Source organism: Solea senegalensis, linkage group LG17 (assembly GCF_019176455.1).
Source record: "Solea senegalensis isolate Sse05_10M linkage group LG17, IFAPA_SoseM_1, whole genome shotgun sequence".
Classification (NCBI taxonomy): domain Eukaryota; kingdom Metazoa; phylum Chordata; class Actinopteri; order Pleuronectiformes; family Soleidae; genus Solea; species Solea senegalensis.
In genome coordinates, this window is record NC_058037.1 from 18,668,751 (window position 1) to 18,686,556 (window position 17,806).

The following is a 17,806-nucleotide window of genomic DNA, read 5'->3' on the forward strand; positions in this document are numbered from 1 at the left end:
TACAACTGTAGCACTGACTGTAGGAGTGAACATAAGTGTAAGCCGGTTTTATTTTTGAATGAAAGAAAATGTATTTTTTTAATGAAGTAATAATTTATAATCCAGTTCAATGTGCTGCTTCTACACTAATTTAAATGCACTGATTAATATCACAAAATAGTATTTTATTAACGCTAACTGAATACTCTCGGAAAAAATGGAGATTTATCGCGAACGGTAACGTCACGCGCACACCTGTGTGCGTCACATCTCGTCGTCACGTGAGCTCCGGCTGTGCCGATTCCCATTTCTCCGACGGCACCTGAACGCGGCATCCTCCGTGAATGCAGCACCGGCAGTGTTGAGGTGATCCATGGCAACAGTCGAGCCCGTTTCTCCACTCACTCTGTCCGTCTGTGCAGCAGGAATGAACCGAGGACGAGTCTCTCCTCACGGCTCCCGCTGACACTCACCCTCCCTCCCTTCCTTCCTTCCTTCCTCCCTCCCTCCCTCCCTCCATCCATCGGCATTGACGTGACCGACCGACCGACCGACCGGGAGCGAGCGAGCGAAGCCAAGCCGCCCGACAGCAGCTCCACATCCGCGGCAGGTGACAGCAGCGAGGACCCGCACCTCGGAGCGCTGAAGGCGGCCACCACAGGATGGTAGCAGTTGACGTCTGTGGGGCTTAAGACCACACACTTCCACCTCATGGTGTGTAATTAAACGGACACAAGCCAAAATGAAATCGTTTTTTGACACTCTTTTGGCTCAAATGATGTCAGATTTTTGATATTTTTGGTCTTTTGTGACTCGGGGAAAAACCCGGCACTGTCCCGTTTCTCTCCGCTGCTCGCCTCAGTAGCACTGTGCGGGTTTTTAAATACATTTTTTGTATTATTATTTAATATTACTACCAGTATCTGTACTGAGCATCATAGTGAAGATGGCGACTGGTTCTGGTTGGCAGCAGCAGTATTACTGCCCCGTCGGTCAGGGGAAATTTAACTCGTCCACGGCGTCAAGCTTTCAGTCCGGCATCGCCATGGAATATACCCAGGACCTGCACCTGAAGATGAGCAAGAAGATCGCACAGCTAACCAAGGTAAGAAGTGATTGATGCGGCCTCCGCTCCACAACCTCTGGGTTATTTAACCCCTTTAAAGTCGTTTTATGTGCGAGGAGAAGATACGAAACTCCCTTAGGAATTCGGCCGATTTTGCTGCTCACCTCTGCTGCATACCGATGAAGGGAAAACCACTTCACATAATTATCAAAGTTCGATTTTAATCGACACGCGTGACGCTTCGCGCTTGAATTGTACGCCGAATTTCAGAGGACCCCTCTCCCTATTATGATCATTCGTTCATACCAGCAACACAAGCATGTTTGGCTTTTAAAAAGGACAATGAGTGGGAAAATGTGAAATTCTTAAACGGGCTTTGGCGTGGATGTCTCCTCTTGCCACGCTCGAGAGGTACCAGCTTCCCGAAGGCGAACCCGGTCTGTTCTGATGCTGCATCCATCAATAACGAGTCATTAGCTACAACGTTAATCAGTTTCAGTCATTAATCACTAACAGCACCACAGGCTGTGCAGGCATTTTGTTTTACTTGCTCATATTAATGTTGTATCGGGGGCTTTTATTAATATCCATGCAGCTAAATATGGAACTTTCTCCAAACTTTGATTCCCTGCGAACAGCAATGGTTTTGACTGGCAGTCACAGATAAGCATAATATTGCAGGTTCCCCTTATTTGCTTATTTAAATGCACCTCATGCAGTTCTCCTGTTGCTTTTTTTTAGATCATGTGTGCGCTGAATTTAAATTGTTGCATCTTATAAGTCCACTTTCACACACACATTCATCATTTTCCAGCCTGTTATCTTTACTTCTACCAAACCAAAGTGCATTGTAAACATAATATGTATTACTGGAGAAGGCTGGATGCCAGAACTGGTCCAGATCAGGATGTACCACAACCTGATCTGTCTTTTTTTCCACCTCTTTTTATGGGGAACACAGATGATGCTTTTGTTGCAGACATTTGAAAAAACACAAAACTCCAACTGGGAAACAAACAACATGCTCTCATGAAGAGAGGAAGGGACAGGCCACAACATGACTCGGATAAAATGCTGCTGCTGCTTTAATTTAATGTTTTTCCACAAAAATCACATCATATTCTGCCTTTTTTCATTCAAAATTGAGTCCAGTGATGCTTCCAGGATGTACTTAGTGAAGTATTTATTTGTTGAAATGAGCTCTTATCCTTTTTACCAATAATAGATACAGTGATTTTTGACCGATATCTGGCAGATATACTCATCTGGTTTTAATCCCTATAAATCAGATCCAGGAGTTCATAAAGAGTACTTGTTGTACACCTCTTGTACCTGTGCTTTCAAGGGCATTTCATATGTTTCTCTCCCCTCTCCTTTTTCGCCCCCGTTGGCTCAGTGCTCTCATCTCTCACTCGGCAAAAATGACAGGGTTTCAAACTTCTAACAGAGCGGCGAAACCTCTCCACCGCTGCGTTTAATCAGGGTGGTCGAACGCGTGTTTGTGGCTCCGGCGGGTCATTACCATGAAGCTGCATGAGCCCCCTGTGTTTCCAGGTGGAGTTGCCTCCTCCTCCTCCTCTTCGTCCTCTTCCTCCTCCTCCTCTGTGTTACCGAAGCATTCGACACCTCAAGCTCTTCTCCAAGGACTCGCTACAGACTCTGAGCTAAAGATTTGTGCTCTCACTATATCTCTTTGTGCTGAGGAAGTGGAGGCCGTTAAAAAAAAACATAATTCAGCAGCCTTGGGCAAGGTGTGTGCGTGTGTGTGTGTTAAGTCTCTTTAAAGTCACATTGAAATGAAAGAAGTCTCTTCCCCCTGTTAAGACATGCAGTACAGCAACCACAGTGTTTAACAGCCACACACACACACACACACACACACACGCACATTTTTCCTTGTTTTGTTTCAAACAACAAATGAAATACCTACTCCTGCCTCCTCGAATTATAAACCGCACTGTGACAGAAAAACATTCAGATTCCAACAAGTAGAAAATAAGGCATGAATCATTAAAGCTACTGTACGTAATGTAATTTTCCATAAACGTAACGAAAACGTAATTTTTTAAATATCTAAATGTAAAACGATCCATTTAGCAAATTAAAAAAAACATATGATTGGACATACGTTGGAAATAATTCCATTAATAATTTTAACATCATTTCTAAAATGGACGTCATGTTCTATTTTTCCCGAGCTGCAGGAAAAAAAAAAAGTCATTAAGTGCTGCTAAAATTCACAGAACGACATCTTTTGTGTTTTTTGGGGGGCGGAGCTTTGATGAGAGGGCCTACAGAAAGGGGGTGGGATCATTTATCTGTTGCATTAGCCGGCTATTGCTAGCCTTTCCCAATTTACAGACCCAAGCTTTAAGTGTAAATAAAGCCAATTCATTTAACATTTTTCATAAGCTGTGATTGATGCTTGAAGCTTTTTACAGCTGGTAAATCAATAATGTGCAATGTAATTTTCCCCTAAACTCTCATATAAAATATAATCCATAAACTAATCCAGACTACACATAAACCTAGTGAGCACCAGGTTTCATGATCTGTGGCAATATCTCTTAAAACTGACTGAAATGTGACTAAAAAAGTGTTTATAGTTTACACGTAGCTGTTGTTTTATGCAGAATGAACAATAATACCATAATATATATATATATATATATATATATATATATATATATATAGATTATTTTAGCCACATACATGTATTTTGACCTTCAGATAATAAGAAATGTGCACAGAAAAAATGCCAAACGACATTCATCAGGCTTACTGGGGGGGAAAAAAAAAAGAATATTAAAAATGCACAAAACGACATTTGAAGCAATCTGCGTCACTAGTTTTCTGGGACAGACGAGGAAAAGGACTCTCATGCCTTTTGAAAAAGCGCTGCCAAGGATTAATGCACTTCTATATGGTTGTGTTTTAACACTAAAACATTAATATTGAATTCAATGCATTAGAATGTTGGTGTTTATGAAGATGTAGAGCGAGTTAAGTGTTTATCATATGAAAAATAAGCAGAGTATCACTGAGTATTTAACCCAGGAACGGTGTCCGCCCGCTAAGACAACAGTCCGGTCACGTGACTGTTTCCCACACACTCTCCCGGCTGTTTTGAGGCCACAGTGAAGCTGAGGAATTGGCATTCACGTCCGTCCACCAGCGCTGACCGCTGATCCCTGCGGAGTTCGGAGCTGTGTGCTCGGGAATAAATAGCGACCCTGAAAAAGCTCCCTGACACTTTGCAGCCTGATTGATATCCAGCTCGCTGCCACATGACCACGACTCCGGAGTGATCATGGCATCTGAATGTTTCATCCATATTTTTGACTGGCCTAATTTAACGGTCCAGTATGGAGCAATCGGGAGGTTTTATTGGCAGAACGACTGTCCGAGTTTGTTTAAGTGTGTATTTGCTTAAAATAAAAGTTGCTTAGTTTGTGTAGCCTTAGGTTAAGTCTGTTATATGTACTTTAGGCAAGGGCCTAGCTTATTTTGACAGCAAATTCTGTTATAAATGATAGAAATTTGTAATTTAGTGTGTTAGCTTTGGATTTCAGGATGACTCCGCCTCCAAATGTCGCTTCAGGTGCGTTGTGTTTTCTCCTTTTGTTTTTGAGTTTGGCTCCGCGTGGTTTACTAAGGGTTTTGTCTTCCGTAATATCGTACGTAAAAATTCGACCACATGTGGACTCCTCACGTGTCCTTCTGTACCTCGCAGAGACCTCAGTCTGATTGGATCCTGTCTTATTATTCCTCTCTTCCCCAGTTCAATATTTCTGGCTAGGTTTTAGTAAATATAGAATATATTCTATAGAATAGAATATTTGTTAGACAGTTGGATTTTTTTTTTTTTTAAGGGTAATGAATGTGGCTTAGTAGTTAAAAATCTGTGAAACAAACGTATTAGATTGATAACGGTATCCGCAAACATCGACTGTGTAACTTTTACTGGGAGTTCATGTTCAGTCACTAAATCAATTATTGATCACAATTCTCCCTTCGGTACTGAATTTCCCCGCACGAGTTGTTCGCTGCGTCCGTTATTTATGATTTCTTGCAGTCATTTTTAATTCCACAAAGCTGCTTTGAGGCTCTTTGTGTCGTACTCTGTGCTCTACGTGGATTTCGCTGTTGTTTCTTTTCCTTTGGAAGTTACTTACACCCTCTGATGGGTTTTTTTTTTTGCCTCCGTCAAAAACAAGACAATGTAGGGCTTTTGCTGCCATGGCAACAAGTTTTATATGAATTATAATTCACAGCCATGGCTGTGCAGCATGAGAAGTGGTCAGAGGGTTTTTTTAAATACGGAAAGGAATGAAACTGATTCTGTCGCCTGTCCATACTGATTTAGGACTGAGGTTGATGTCAGAGTGTTGGGAAACAGAGAGGGCAGCGTGTCATTCTGCATAGTCAGGAGGCGGCTTCATGGGACATGTATTACCCAGCCTCCAGTGTGTGTGTGTGTGTGTGTGTTTTATCAGCAATGCCTCACTGACTTTAATGTTGAAGTGACCCAGATATAGACCTTTGAGCTCTATGTGTGTCTGAACGAGGAGATTGAAAGAGATTGATGTCGTGAAATACTGCGTGTGTGTGTGTGTGTTCATGCTGCAGCACCACATTATAATCACACATGTTCAAATGGAGGTAAAGCACAGAAAGTATCATTGTGGTGTGTTTTTATATTTTAATGTTAGCCAGAAGACAGTGAAACTTGATATTCTTCTGATTTGCCAAAGAAAATGTTATTGCACTTCATGTTTTCACCAGTAGGGCACAGTCTTCTTTACTTTGTCCAGCTCTTACTGTTCCTTTCATTTTCACGTTTTCACATATTTTTATAAGGAGAAATTAAAGCAGCTAGCATCTACAGAAGTAGCTGGAAGTGAAAGTAGCATTTTGTGGCTACAGTAGCAGCTGGAAGCTACACTAGCAGCTACAGTAGCAATTAGCAGCTAACATATACAGTAGCAGCCAACAGCTACAGTAGCAATTAGCAGCTATAATAGCAGCTACAGTAGCAGCTTATATATATATATATATATATATATATATATATATATATATATATATATATATATATATACAATAGCTGCTGGAAGCTACACTAGCAGCTACAGTAGCAATTAACAGCTACAATATAAGCTAATATATAACGTAGCAGCTACAGAAGCACGTACAGTAACAGTTAGCAGCTATAGTAGCAGTTATATAGTATATATTAGCAGCTATATAACAGATACAGTAGCAGCTACAGCAGCAACTACAGTAGCAGCTACATTGGCAACTGACAGATACAGTAGAAGCTGACATCTACAGTAGCAATTAGCAGCTAACATATACAGTAGCAGCTACAGTAGCAGTCAGCAGCCAAAAACATCAGCTACATTAGGAGCTGACATGTACAGTAGCAGCCAGCAGCTACAGTAGCAAATAGCAGCTGTAATAGCAGCTACAGTAGCAGCTTATATATACAATAGCAGCTGGAAGCTACACTAGCAGCTACAGTAGCAATTAACAGCTACGATATAAGCTAATATATAACAGTCAACAGCTATAGTAGCAGTTAGCAGCTTTAATGGCAGCAATATAACAGATACAGTAGCAACTACAGTAGCAGCCACATTTAGCAAGTATAATAGCAGCCACATTGGCAACTAACAGATACAGTAGCAGCTGACATCTACAGTACCAGTTAGCAGCTATATAGCACTTTCATTGGCAGGTAGCAGCCACAGTAGGTACTAACAGTAGCTTCAACAACAGCAGATATAGTAGAAGCTAGAAGCTACAGTAGTAGTTGGCAGCTACGTTAGCAGCTAACGGATACACTAGCAGCTACATTAGCAAGTTATTGCAGAGAACATTTTCTCAGGGTAGTGTACACTAAGCTGATGTATATTTCATACACTGAATCTGGTTGCTGCTGTTTCTCTGAGCTCTGACGTGCTGCTCCGTCTGTTTCTCAGTGCAGGTCGTCTGTTATGTTTGACTTAGTATAAGTTTGTATATACAACTCCACCTCAGAGTGTTACATCCCTGTAATGTCATTGTCTGACGATGTAAGTAGACGTTGATCAGTCTCACTGCTTTGTTCTTATCACGTATAATAGAGTCTTATGAATGAAATATGTGAAAATAGTTGCTGATGGTACTCTATTGTGCTACATCTAATTTAATACCGTGTAATATGAAAGCGCGAGTCTGTATCTTGTGTTAAATGAAAACACAGGCTGAAAAATACTGCTGAAGCCACACTCACACCATCACTTGGCAGCAGCATGAAATCCAACATGCCCGTGTGTGTGTGTGTGTGTGTGTGTGTGAGCGAGAGTCGATGCCATAATCCAGGGGTGGTAGTGCAGTGATCTGTGTAGCCTGGTTAGGGTTGGAGAGCAGATGGTTGGAGCAACACGACTCCAGACTTTGGGATTGTAGCGAGGGCTGATGGGGATTTGACTGTGTGATATGACTCATTCAGAATTAAAGCTTACACTTTGTGTTACACTTGTGTATTTGTCTTTAATTCTTTTAGATTAAAATACATATAATTCATGCCAGAACTATCAAAAATGTCAAGTATGTTTTTTTTATTGGTATTTGGGTGAAGACTGTGGGCTGAATTTAGGTCTAGAAAGAGAAGCCAATGCGGAAATGTCGGTAATTCCAATAATACACAGTTTTGTGTACAATTATGCTCCATTTATTTGCAACACTTAATCATGCACATAGCAGGTTAAACCTATTTTATTTAACTTATTTTTTATCTTATCTTTTCTGCTCTGTTTATATACTGTATATTATATTGTCTAGGGCTGCAGCTCATGATTGATTTTCATAATCGTTTAATCTGACGATTATTTTCTCGATTATTCGAGTACTTGTCTGGTCCGTAAAATGCCGTCAGAAGTCGTAAATTGTTGATCAAACCTGGAAATGATGATGTCTTTAATGATTTCTGTTAAATGGAGCAAAGAAACCAGAAAGTATTTGCATTTAAGAAGTATTCAGTCTTGCATATTGTGACACATATGTAGATACTTCAACTTCTACTTTATAAAATTCTTATTTTTCTCTTTTATACTCAAATTATCCTTCCTTTATTATAGGTTATGAATATTTAAAATTTTTCTTTTCTTGGTCGGAGCAGCTGTAACAAACACAATTTAATCCTGGGGATTAATAGTGTGTAATTTAAAGCTAATTCTGATTCTGTAGAGTTTATGGATTTACACACTAGTTTCAGATCTTCTTCATTGAGAGTGGGTCAAAATATCTATTTGCCGTTATATCGTCATCCTTCCTCGTGTGATACGATAATCGATACGTCAGGTCAAATATCGCTATTTTAATGAACAAATTACAGCGTCACTACTTCATGTCTCCTCACGGTGGCGCTGCTCAAATGAATGAGGGGAAACTTGGGGTGGAAGTTACCTGGACGAAGAAGAAGGTGGAGAAACCTTTGACCCCTATGTTGAGAAAATCCTGCACTTTTGACTTTTCACGTTAGCGTTTCGTTAGCGTATAGCGTTAGGTATCGTGATGTGTAGCTGTATGATTGTCTCGGAATATATCGATAATGACAGAATCGTTGTATCGTGGTATTATTGGTATTGTGAAGCATGTATCATATCGTGAGGTTCCCTGTGATTCACACCCCTATTCTTCAATTATGGTTCGTCTCTTCTGGTATTTAATAAGATGAATAATGCAAAAAAAAAAAAAGAGACACATTCAGATTGTTGTCTTGAAATTTGGTGAGCTGCTCCGTTTGTGTGTGTGTGTGTGTTGTAAATGATGCAGGACAGATGGGATGAAGAAAAAAAAGGGCCTGAGTGACATCTCATTACGAGCTGTTATTTATCGCAGAAAACAGGAAGTGCGAGGGCGTTCGGTGGCGGCGGCGGCGTTGGCGGCTGATGCCACTGTGTGTGAGTCGCGGGAGTCTTTTCTGGAGGTGACAAACAGCAGAGATTGGAGAGATTGGGCGTTGCAGGCCTGAATTTAGAGTTAGTAATCTCTAAATATAAAACAGGTGAATGAAAACACACAGGAGATTGATTGCGTGCGTGTGTGTGCGACCGTCTGCGGCTGCTGCTGCTGCTGCTGCTGTGAGGAATACAGCTTATTAACCTCTGCAGGATACTCCCTCACTGATTGTCACCATTTTTTTTTTTGGTCAGATTTCATTAAGATACACCGACACACACACACACACACACACTCACAGATGGACTGAACCATGGGGAGTGGTAGTGGGGGGCATATTGGCCTTAAGCACTATTCAGTAAAAATAAACTGTTGTCAACATGCCTGTTGACACACACACACACACACACACACACGTAGGGTGTCCCTGTAGATGTGTAGGGTGCAGTGAGGGTGATTTGATGAGTCATTCTTAATGTTTGACCTTGGTGTTTCAGCGGTTTTGCAGCCTTTTCACCACTTTACTCCTCACTCCGGCCGCAGCCAATCACATCCCAGCAACAGGTGACGCACGAGACGTCGTCACTACGTGATTGGCTGTGAGAATACGAGACTAAAGCCATCTCATAAGAGCTATTTTTCCTGTTGTTTTTTTTAACCTTGCCCTGTTTTTTCATTGCCTTCGGTTATTTACACTGAAACTAAATTCATTTCAAAACCAGCGCTTCTGTGTGGACCGTGGTCCCCTAGTGGGCCGTGATGATACTGCAGGTGGATAATTAAATATAAATACGCAAAAATTTATTTTTAATTTTCAGTTTTGTAATCAAGTTTTCCGAAATTAAAGAAATAAAACATAGTCATTCAGTTTAAACGATGTTATTGTTCTTTTATCTGACCTAGTATAGCAAGTTATTACATTACATGTCATTTATCCAAAGCGACTTACAATGGAATTGAGTACAATCAGCCAGGGGTGGAGTCGAACTTGCAACCATGATGCCTTTCGCACACAGGGTACCGGTCTTAACCACTGAGCCACTCCTCCCCCCAGTTATATACAGTATATAAGTATTGTGACATTAAGTCAGCATACAGGCCTAACATTACAGTATTTGTACTGTAGAGTGTTATTTATGTCGATGGATAATTACGCACTTTGTTGTTAAGCTACACCTTTGAAATGTGACATGAAATCCAGCTGTAACAACCACATGCATGTGTTGGAAGTGGACAGATTATTAATCTGCACTGCATTTGTTTCCCCATGTTCACATGAAAACTATAATATTTATGTGAGAATTATTCGTTCCTGGTCTCGCGTGTTCATCAGAGTCATGACTTCAGGTTCGGGTGTGGACCTTCAGGCGATCTTCAGATTTCACAGTGGGGCCTCGGCAGCTCTTAAAGTCTGGGAATGGCTGCTCTGAAAGCCTAAAAGCCCCTCCGGTCATTTGTTGATTGGCAGTGAAAGATGAATTTGTCAGAGCCTGGTGAGATTTTTTTGTCCGAGTAAAAAACAAAAACATGAAGAAACAAAGAACAGGCTGGAGATATTTCCTTCAGGACTGCGAGAGAGTCCAGCAGTGAAGGTGCAGTTCATCACTGCCTTGCCACAAATTGCCTGAAACAAGCGTCGGGTCTGCATGGGATTGTGAGAGAGTGAGAGCCTCCAGTCCTGTTTTTTGGCTGAATTGAAAGGAAGCAGCTTGTGGGCAACAGCAGCTGTGCCGAGCTGATTGTACAACACGACCACGCCATTGGAATAGAAACAATAGACGAGTGAAGCACATTTTCTCTTTTCTGACCAACACGGGACGATAATGTTCATTCAGTTATTCAGCACAAACACCAAATGTTGGAAATGTTACGGTTAAATATAATCTCAGAACGTCTCCGTTGAATAATTAGTGGCAATCTTTGTTTCGTGAGAAACAGGGTTTCCACACCTTGTTGACATCAAATTCAAGGACTTTTCAAGGACTTTAAAGGACCCAGTTTGCTGTCACAGCTTAAGATGTGGGGGGCAACTTGTAAGAGTGTCTTCGTCCATGACGGCGTCCACTTTTATCGATTTGCAGCGCACTCTGCTTGTGGACAAGTGAATGTCCTTGGGATCTTGGTTCAAAGTCAGTCTTTGTCATTTGTCTTTGGTGAGACAGAGATCTTTTTCATTTCCCCGGCATCACGTCGTCATTTGCTCTCTCTTGCTTAGCTTTACTTGCTCATCGCTCCGCACGGAATCTCGCGTCAACAGCGGAGAGAGACGGTGTCCACGACACGTAGTCTACGGACATCAAGCAACGCAGCGCATGAAACAGTAGGTGGCGCCACAACAAACAAGAGAGACATTTACCTTAATATCGCCTTAACTTCTTTCCTGCACGAAATTCACTTTCAATGACCCACGTCTAACCCTTGATAAACACAGATCAATTTCATAAACTTTCAAGGATCTCAAGGACCCGTGGGAACCCTGTAAAAACATAATACACCTAAATAGCTCAACGTCTTTGAAAGTACCTTCATTCCTCTGATAAGCGCCACCAAAAAGAGACATGAAGTATTGACACAAATCTATCTGTACGTTTCTCCTTCTGTTAACACCTTCCTGTCTACAGATCTTTCTCTACAGAGGTATCAATCAGAATTTTTTTGTGCTGGGTAGATGATCACCCAAGTATGTTTTCATAAGAATTTACTGTCAAAATGTCACATTTTCTATACATCTGTCTCTCTTTAAATGGGCAAAAATGTAAAAAAATATCAAAAATTCATCCGATTTGAATGAAAATTTGCTACCAGACACTTAACAATCAGACTGGATTTTATAGCAATTTAAATTTAACATGGAAAGTACCAATTATAAAATTCAAATGTGGATTCTTCTGGATCCAGTGGGTCGAAATGTAAAAATGTCTCGTTTAAGCTGGGACTGCAGTGATTATTCAATTAGTTGATTTTTAATGAATTACTAAATTACAATTCAATACTGATGTTTCAGCTTCTTAAATGGGAATATTTTTTGGTTTCTTTGCTCCCAAAATGGTTTTATTTTGTGACTTCTGCGCAATTATCGCTACTCCCATTGTTTTTGTTTTTTTAAAGCGATATAAAAATGAATCGTAATTTTTACTCAACAACAAATCTGAAGATGAAAAAAACACATGTTGTAAAGCCTGAAGATGTGACCTATAAACACCCCTCCCCCCAGGATGTCTATATAAGGAGTAATGTATTATTCCCATGGCAATTTCCCAAGGGGTCAATAATAAGACATAATTCACAAAATTGCTTAAATTAAATTGTCTTCATGAAATAATAATCAGCCAATGGTGAATATTTTCAAAGAATTGCCTCAATTAATCAGCCTAATAATTAATTAGTCTACATTTATCTGTGTGTCACAACAGTCTACGGCCGTGTGGATTTTTCTGTCTCACCTCGACTTCACCCAAAAATCCCTTTTATTCACTTTTACTTCCTCGTGCAACACACGAGGCAAAGCTCCCACACAAATTAAAAAGGATGTGCACCTGTATCCATACATCTGCACACGGCTGCAAGCGGTTGGCTGAAAAAAAAAAATCCATGAACAATCCATCATTAATGACAAGTGTTGGCCCACTTTCTCTTTCTCCCCGTCCATTTCATTTTACATGAGACTTTCTTCTGTTCTTCCTCGAACCCCGGTGAACGTCGCGCAGACAAATCAGCATGGATTTGGAAGCGTGGGATGTTTTATCATTTATAAATACTGTACAATATAGATTCATATTAAAATTGTATATATACACCGTATGTTGAACTGGAAACCGTCTAGACCTTCTATCTCGACTCCGGCCCACACACTTAACGAGGGAAAGGAGGCTTTTTCTTTTTTATTTCTGACAGACATTGTCAGCAGCAGCAGCAGCAGCAGGATTTCTGAGGCTACAGTCAAATTTCTGGTGTGTTTCTTGGCAGCAGTGTGAGTGTTACGTGGCCGTCAGGGACCTGTCTTAACTCACTTGGATTCTGTTTCTCGTTCCTGATGAGAGCGACAGACAAAGAAGCCGCGCTCACTCGCACTTAACCCAAAAAAAAAAAAAGGCATTAACAAGAGCATCATTCAGACGCAGGAACAGATGTAGCTACAGGCTGTTGCCTCCACACAACGCATCTACTTTCACTCTATGACACTGTCATTATACTGTCGTTACTTTTTACCCAGCAAGGTTTAATCGCCGCTTCCAAATGTTAACAGTCACTGTCTCTCAGATGCTACAGTGGGTTATTATTCAGGTTATAAAAACAGTTAAAAGTATTGGCTGGGTTGTGTGGCTTGTAGATGATATATCACAGAATAAATGAGAATAAAGCAGTGGTAGTTGGATAGTTGGTAGTGAGTAGGGAGGATTTGATGAATAGGGGAAAAAGTTATGCCCACAAAGAGTTTTCCAAACGTATTCCTCTCTTGTAAACTTAAAGCAACATACTTTAGATTATTTTAATGAGACATCAACTCCTAACTGAGTGAATGGCAAGAAAATGTGTTGTTTTATTTGCTTTTCCATCAGTGATACTGGTACTGCTCTGACGAGGTTCCAAGCGAGCTGAGCTGATACTAAAATGTGACGTCGACAGACTACCGCTCACTGATCGGTCCGGGAGTGTCATCACTGGAAGAGTCATTAGCGCGACTCGTCCGACACGAGAATCAAAGCAAACAGTGGCGAACTGTAGATCTTTAAAATCCCTGATAACATTGTGTTAATCTGGCAACATTTAGCAAAGGAAATGTCTAGAGGTCTGCTGAAAGCCGGCGATCGTGAGCTGAATCACAACAAATCTCTTTTAATGAACTGATTCTAATGATTCAGTACAATGCCCACGTCGAGGCGGTAGCATGAAGTAATGGAAAACGACCCAAACCACGCAGAGTCGAGCCGTGCTACAACTGTGTTTAACTTTTGGTTTCAGGTTCATGCCACGAAAAGAACTACAAACTTCTACTTTACAGCACATGTTCACTTCCTGTAGGGGGACCCAGAGAGCCAATCCTATACTGTATTACTGTAGCGTCTGGTCAAACTTGTCACTAAGGGGAAACTTGGTCTTTGTAAGGTATGTTAGCGATTAAAACTTCCAATATCGATCAAAAACTTCACATTGTCTTTTAGTAATTGTGTTGGGAGTAGAGATGTTCCGATACCATTTTTTCCCTCCCGACAATGATTCCGATACTTGTGCTAAAAAAAAATATATCATACTACGCCTGCATCATTGGTGGTAAGGTTTGGCTCAGGTTAAAACCTCTGTAAAACATGAACGAATACAGCAAATGGACACCATTTATTTTTACCAGTGATATGTTATTTCATTTTTCAGCTTGTACGTTTGTTTTGACTCTGGTCCAAACACCGCAGCACTGGCAGAGCTTCATGTTTCCATGACGACTGACCGGGAAAGGACGCGCGTGACATCATTTTTACATGACTCCAGATTGTTAAAATGAGTCTCTGAAGTAACGCTAAACTTTAAAAACAGAGGCATACATACGCTGGTTAGTTGTCGCGCTGCTCTTTCCGTTTAATAAACAGGCCGCTCCAGTTTGACTGTAAGCGCGCTAACGGAGCTAGCGCAGCTAACAACGCTAACGGAGCTAACTGGTAAATACTGTCAAACCGCAGACATGATGAGCTAATGTTAGCTCCTTGTCTACAGGTGTCGGGTGATCAGTTCTTCTTCACACCTCTAAAACAGCACAAGCGCAACTGTTTTTCAAGAGTGGCGAAGAAGAATCGTGTCACAGCTAACAGAGCTCTTATAAATCAGATCGGTGCATGGACTCCAGTACTCACAGATACCGATGCCCACATTTTCGGCAGTATTTTAGGCATTTCCGATACTGGTATTGGAATCAGAACAACTCTAGTTGAGAGTTAGCCCTGAATTCAGTAATTCGTTGCTAAATACTTTCGGTAACTTCTGCAGACACCAACTTTAGATCATCTCTGCATCTTTAACAGACAGCTGTCAGAATTGAAAAATTACAATGACTTGAACAAGGACATGTTTGCAGAGACACATAGAGAAGAGAAAGGAATCGTCTGCATATTGTGAGACTTTTTATGACAATTATTTAAAACAATGCCTATAGATATTTATCATCCTATTATCAAACTCTATGTCTGAGTCCATATTGACCACATGGTTTGATAAGTAGTTTTAGTCCTTGTTTCCTTCAGTCTTTCCCTTTTTTTCTTTTTTGTTCCCTGAAGACTTTGCCTCGTCTTGGCTCTTTCTAAAATTGGCAGGCCTGTTTACTTGTCTCTTTTTCTTGTCCTCTCTCCAATTCACTGTTTATCTGTTTGTCCTTCCCTTAAGGTAAAGGACGTCCAAGCCACAGCGGCTCTGGCTCTGACTTCAGCCGGCCCTCTGTCTGTCTCTCTGTTAAGATAAAATTAAACTGATCCCTGAGGGGACATTTGGGGCCACTGTAAAGAGCAAAGAATGAGAGGAAAAGAAGAAAAAAGATAAGCCGACACTCTTGAGATTATTATTGTAGAGGAAGTTTAGTTCAAATTGAAAAGTGTGTTTTTATTTGCCGTCAAGAAAATAATGACAAGTGGAAAACGGGAGTAGGAGAGACACGGCCTTGCTCACTTTATCTCCTGTTGCCATGGAAACAATACATTTTTTGTAAATCATCAGTCAGGCCATGTTTTCTGCAGAAAGTGGCAGTCGCCGGGGTTAATGTAAGGTTTAAAATGTTCTCCGCTGTCCGTCAGTGCAACAATAGCATCGTTTTTAGGCTGAAAATGACAAGTGACGAGATTACAGAGCGAGTAACTGTGACTCTTTGGGGGGTTTGTCCACCGTTACCCCCGTTATCTATTTATCCACAAGATTTTCAGAGACCTGTCTTTTCCCTGAGCGGCTGACTGCTTGACAACCCCATGGCTCAGCATTCCTGCGTTCAAACCAATCACTTCTCTGAGTGGTGGTTTATGTCCGATCAATAAGGCTCATTCTCCACAAATGCAGACCTTGCTTTTCTTCACCTCGCCGCGCCGCCTCGCAAATATTTCCTAAATTCATTTTTTGTTCTTTAAAGGAGAAGAAGGTTGTGGTTTTGTGACACGGTGCAATTTAACTGGGTATACTGTTAAATGTAAGCATAAAAGAAAGCCGTCATTTTTACCAGCTGGCAGGCCAGTGAAGCTAATTATGTGGCTAGCAAAAGGAATATGCCGGTATAACCCAGAATTCAGTTCTTCCTTTTAAGCTTTGAGCCCTTTTATGTATAATTGAGGAGCCTCAGGCAAGAATATCATGTGAAAATCTGCCGTTTTTTAATCAGCCCCGTCAAAGAAAATACGAGCGTAATTGAGGAAAACATCCCAGCCTCATCAAATTCTCTTATTGATATTGGCACCTCTCTGGCCAGAACTGCTGACGAACCCAATCCTGAATCACACACAGGCTCAAAACAATTCTGCTGCTCCTCACAGTCCAAACATTTATGAAGCAGCTGCAAATGATTGTGATGTCGGCAAAGAGTCAGAAACTCTCCCCAGCAACTTCCAACTGCTTTTGTGCAGATTTTATGTCGAGGGACTAGAGTCTTCAGTAGTGTGTTGGTTGACAACTAAACTGACATTTATTTTTTTAAGATAGGATTTTTTATCGTATACCGCTATAAGACTATATGAAAAAAGGAACGTACCCAAAAGCATGCTTAGGGGCTTAGCTGAAGAAGTAACTGCGGCGCTTTAAAGGCTCCAAACACTCACATGGTAGAAGGCAACACGAGCAATTGACTTAACCACCCGAGCAGTAAACACAGCTTATATTACCAAGAATGTATGAAGTTACGTACAAACAGAATACCGTTTAAAATCACGTTAGGCTAAATATTGTCCTGACCTCACGTCATATTCTACGGGCTGAAGAAAACACACAGATCTGCACACATTAAAGTCACAAAAATCCCTTTAATCCAGGGGTGTCAAACATGCGGCCCGGGGGCCAGAACCGGCCCGCCAGAGGGTCCAATCCGGCCCACAGGATGAATTTGTTTAAATTTCACACTACGATTACAATCTAAACGTAATGTCAAATGCAATATTTTTCACTTCCAGATACCTGTGACTAAATGCTTGTGCCTTTATAGATCCAGTGTGATGTGTAAATAGTAAATTTAGGCATGATATTGTTGAAATTGCACTTATATTTCTCAAGAAATGTCATGTTTTGTAAAAATGAAGTTCTTGTTGGTCGTAGGTTATTATGCTATTATTTTACTGGTCCAGCCCACTTGAGATCACACTGTGCTGGATGTGGCCCCTGAACAAAAATGAGTTTGACACCCCTGCTTTAATCATTTGAATGTATGTTTTTCAATGAAAATTAGAAAAAAGATGTGTGGGAAATACCGTTCCCTTCAACATTGGGAGTCATATCGCAATCACAATTTCAGTCCAAATAACCACAATTGGATATTTATTCAAAATCGTTTCACCGACACAAGTTAAGTTTTTGCCTGGAGTTGTTACTTCACTTAACTATTAGCATTTTAATCAGTATAAAAAATTGTACCTAATCTTTCAAAGTTTTTCAGCCTTTGACTGATGATTTTATTTCACTTTTCTTTAGAGTGTCTGTATTTGACCGCAGTTCATCTTTAAAACGCTGCATCGATGATTTATATGTTTGGGCGTTTTCCTTGAGAAGTCAGATTAGAGGCAGCTTGCTGAGGGGAATGTGCCTTCTAGTATTTCCTGCTCTTCCCGTGTGTCTAAAAAGGTGACGTTTAAGTACACACTCATC

General features: G+C 40.8%; 1 protein-coding gene across 2 annotated transcripts in view; it reads left to right on the forward strand.

The window, feature by feature from the left end:
* The first annotated feature begins 513 nt into the window (after nt 1-513).
* fam184ab (family with sequence similarity 184 member Ab) overlaps nt 514-17,806 on the forward strand; it is a 125,739-nt gene continuing 108,446 nt past the window's right edge. For both annotated transcript variants that reach the window (XM_044049505.1, XM_044049506.1), the window contains exon 1: nt 514-1,084. In XM_044049505.1, the coding sequence (XP_043905440.1) occupies nt 926-1,084 (159 nt within the window). In that variant the 5' untranslated portion in view covers nt 514-925. The remainder of the gene's footprint in view (nt 1,085-17,806) is intronic.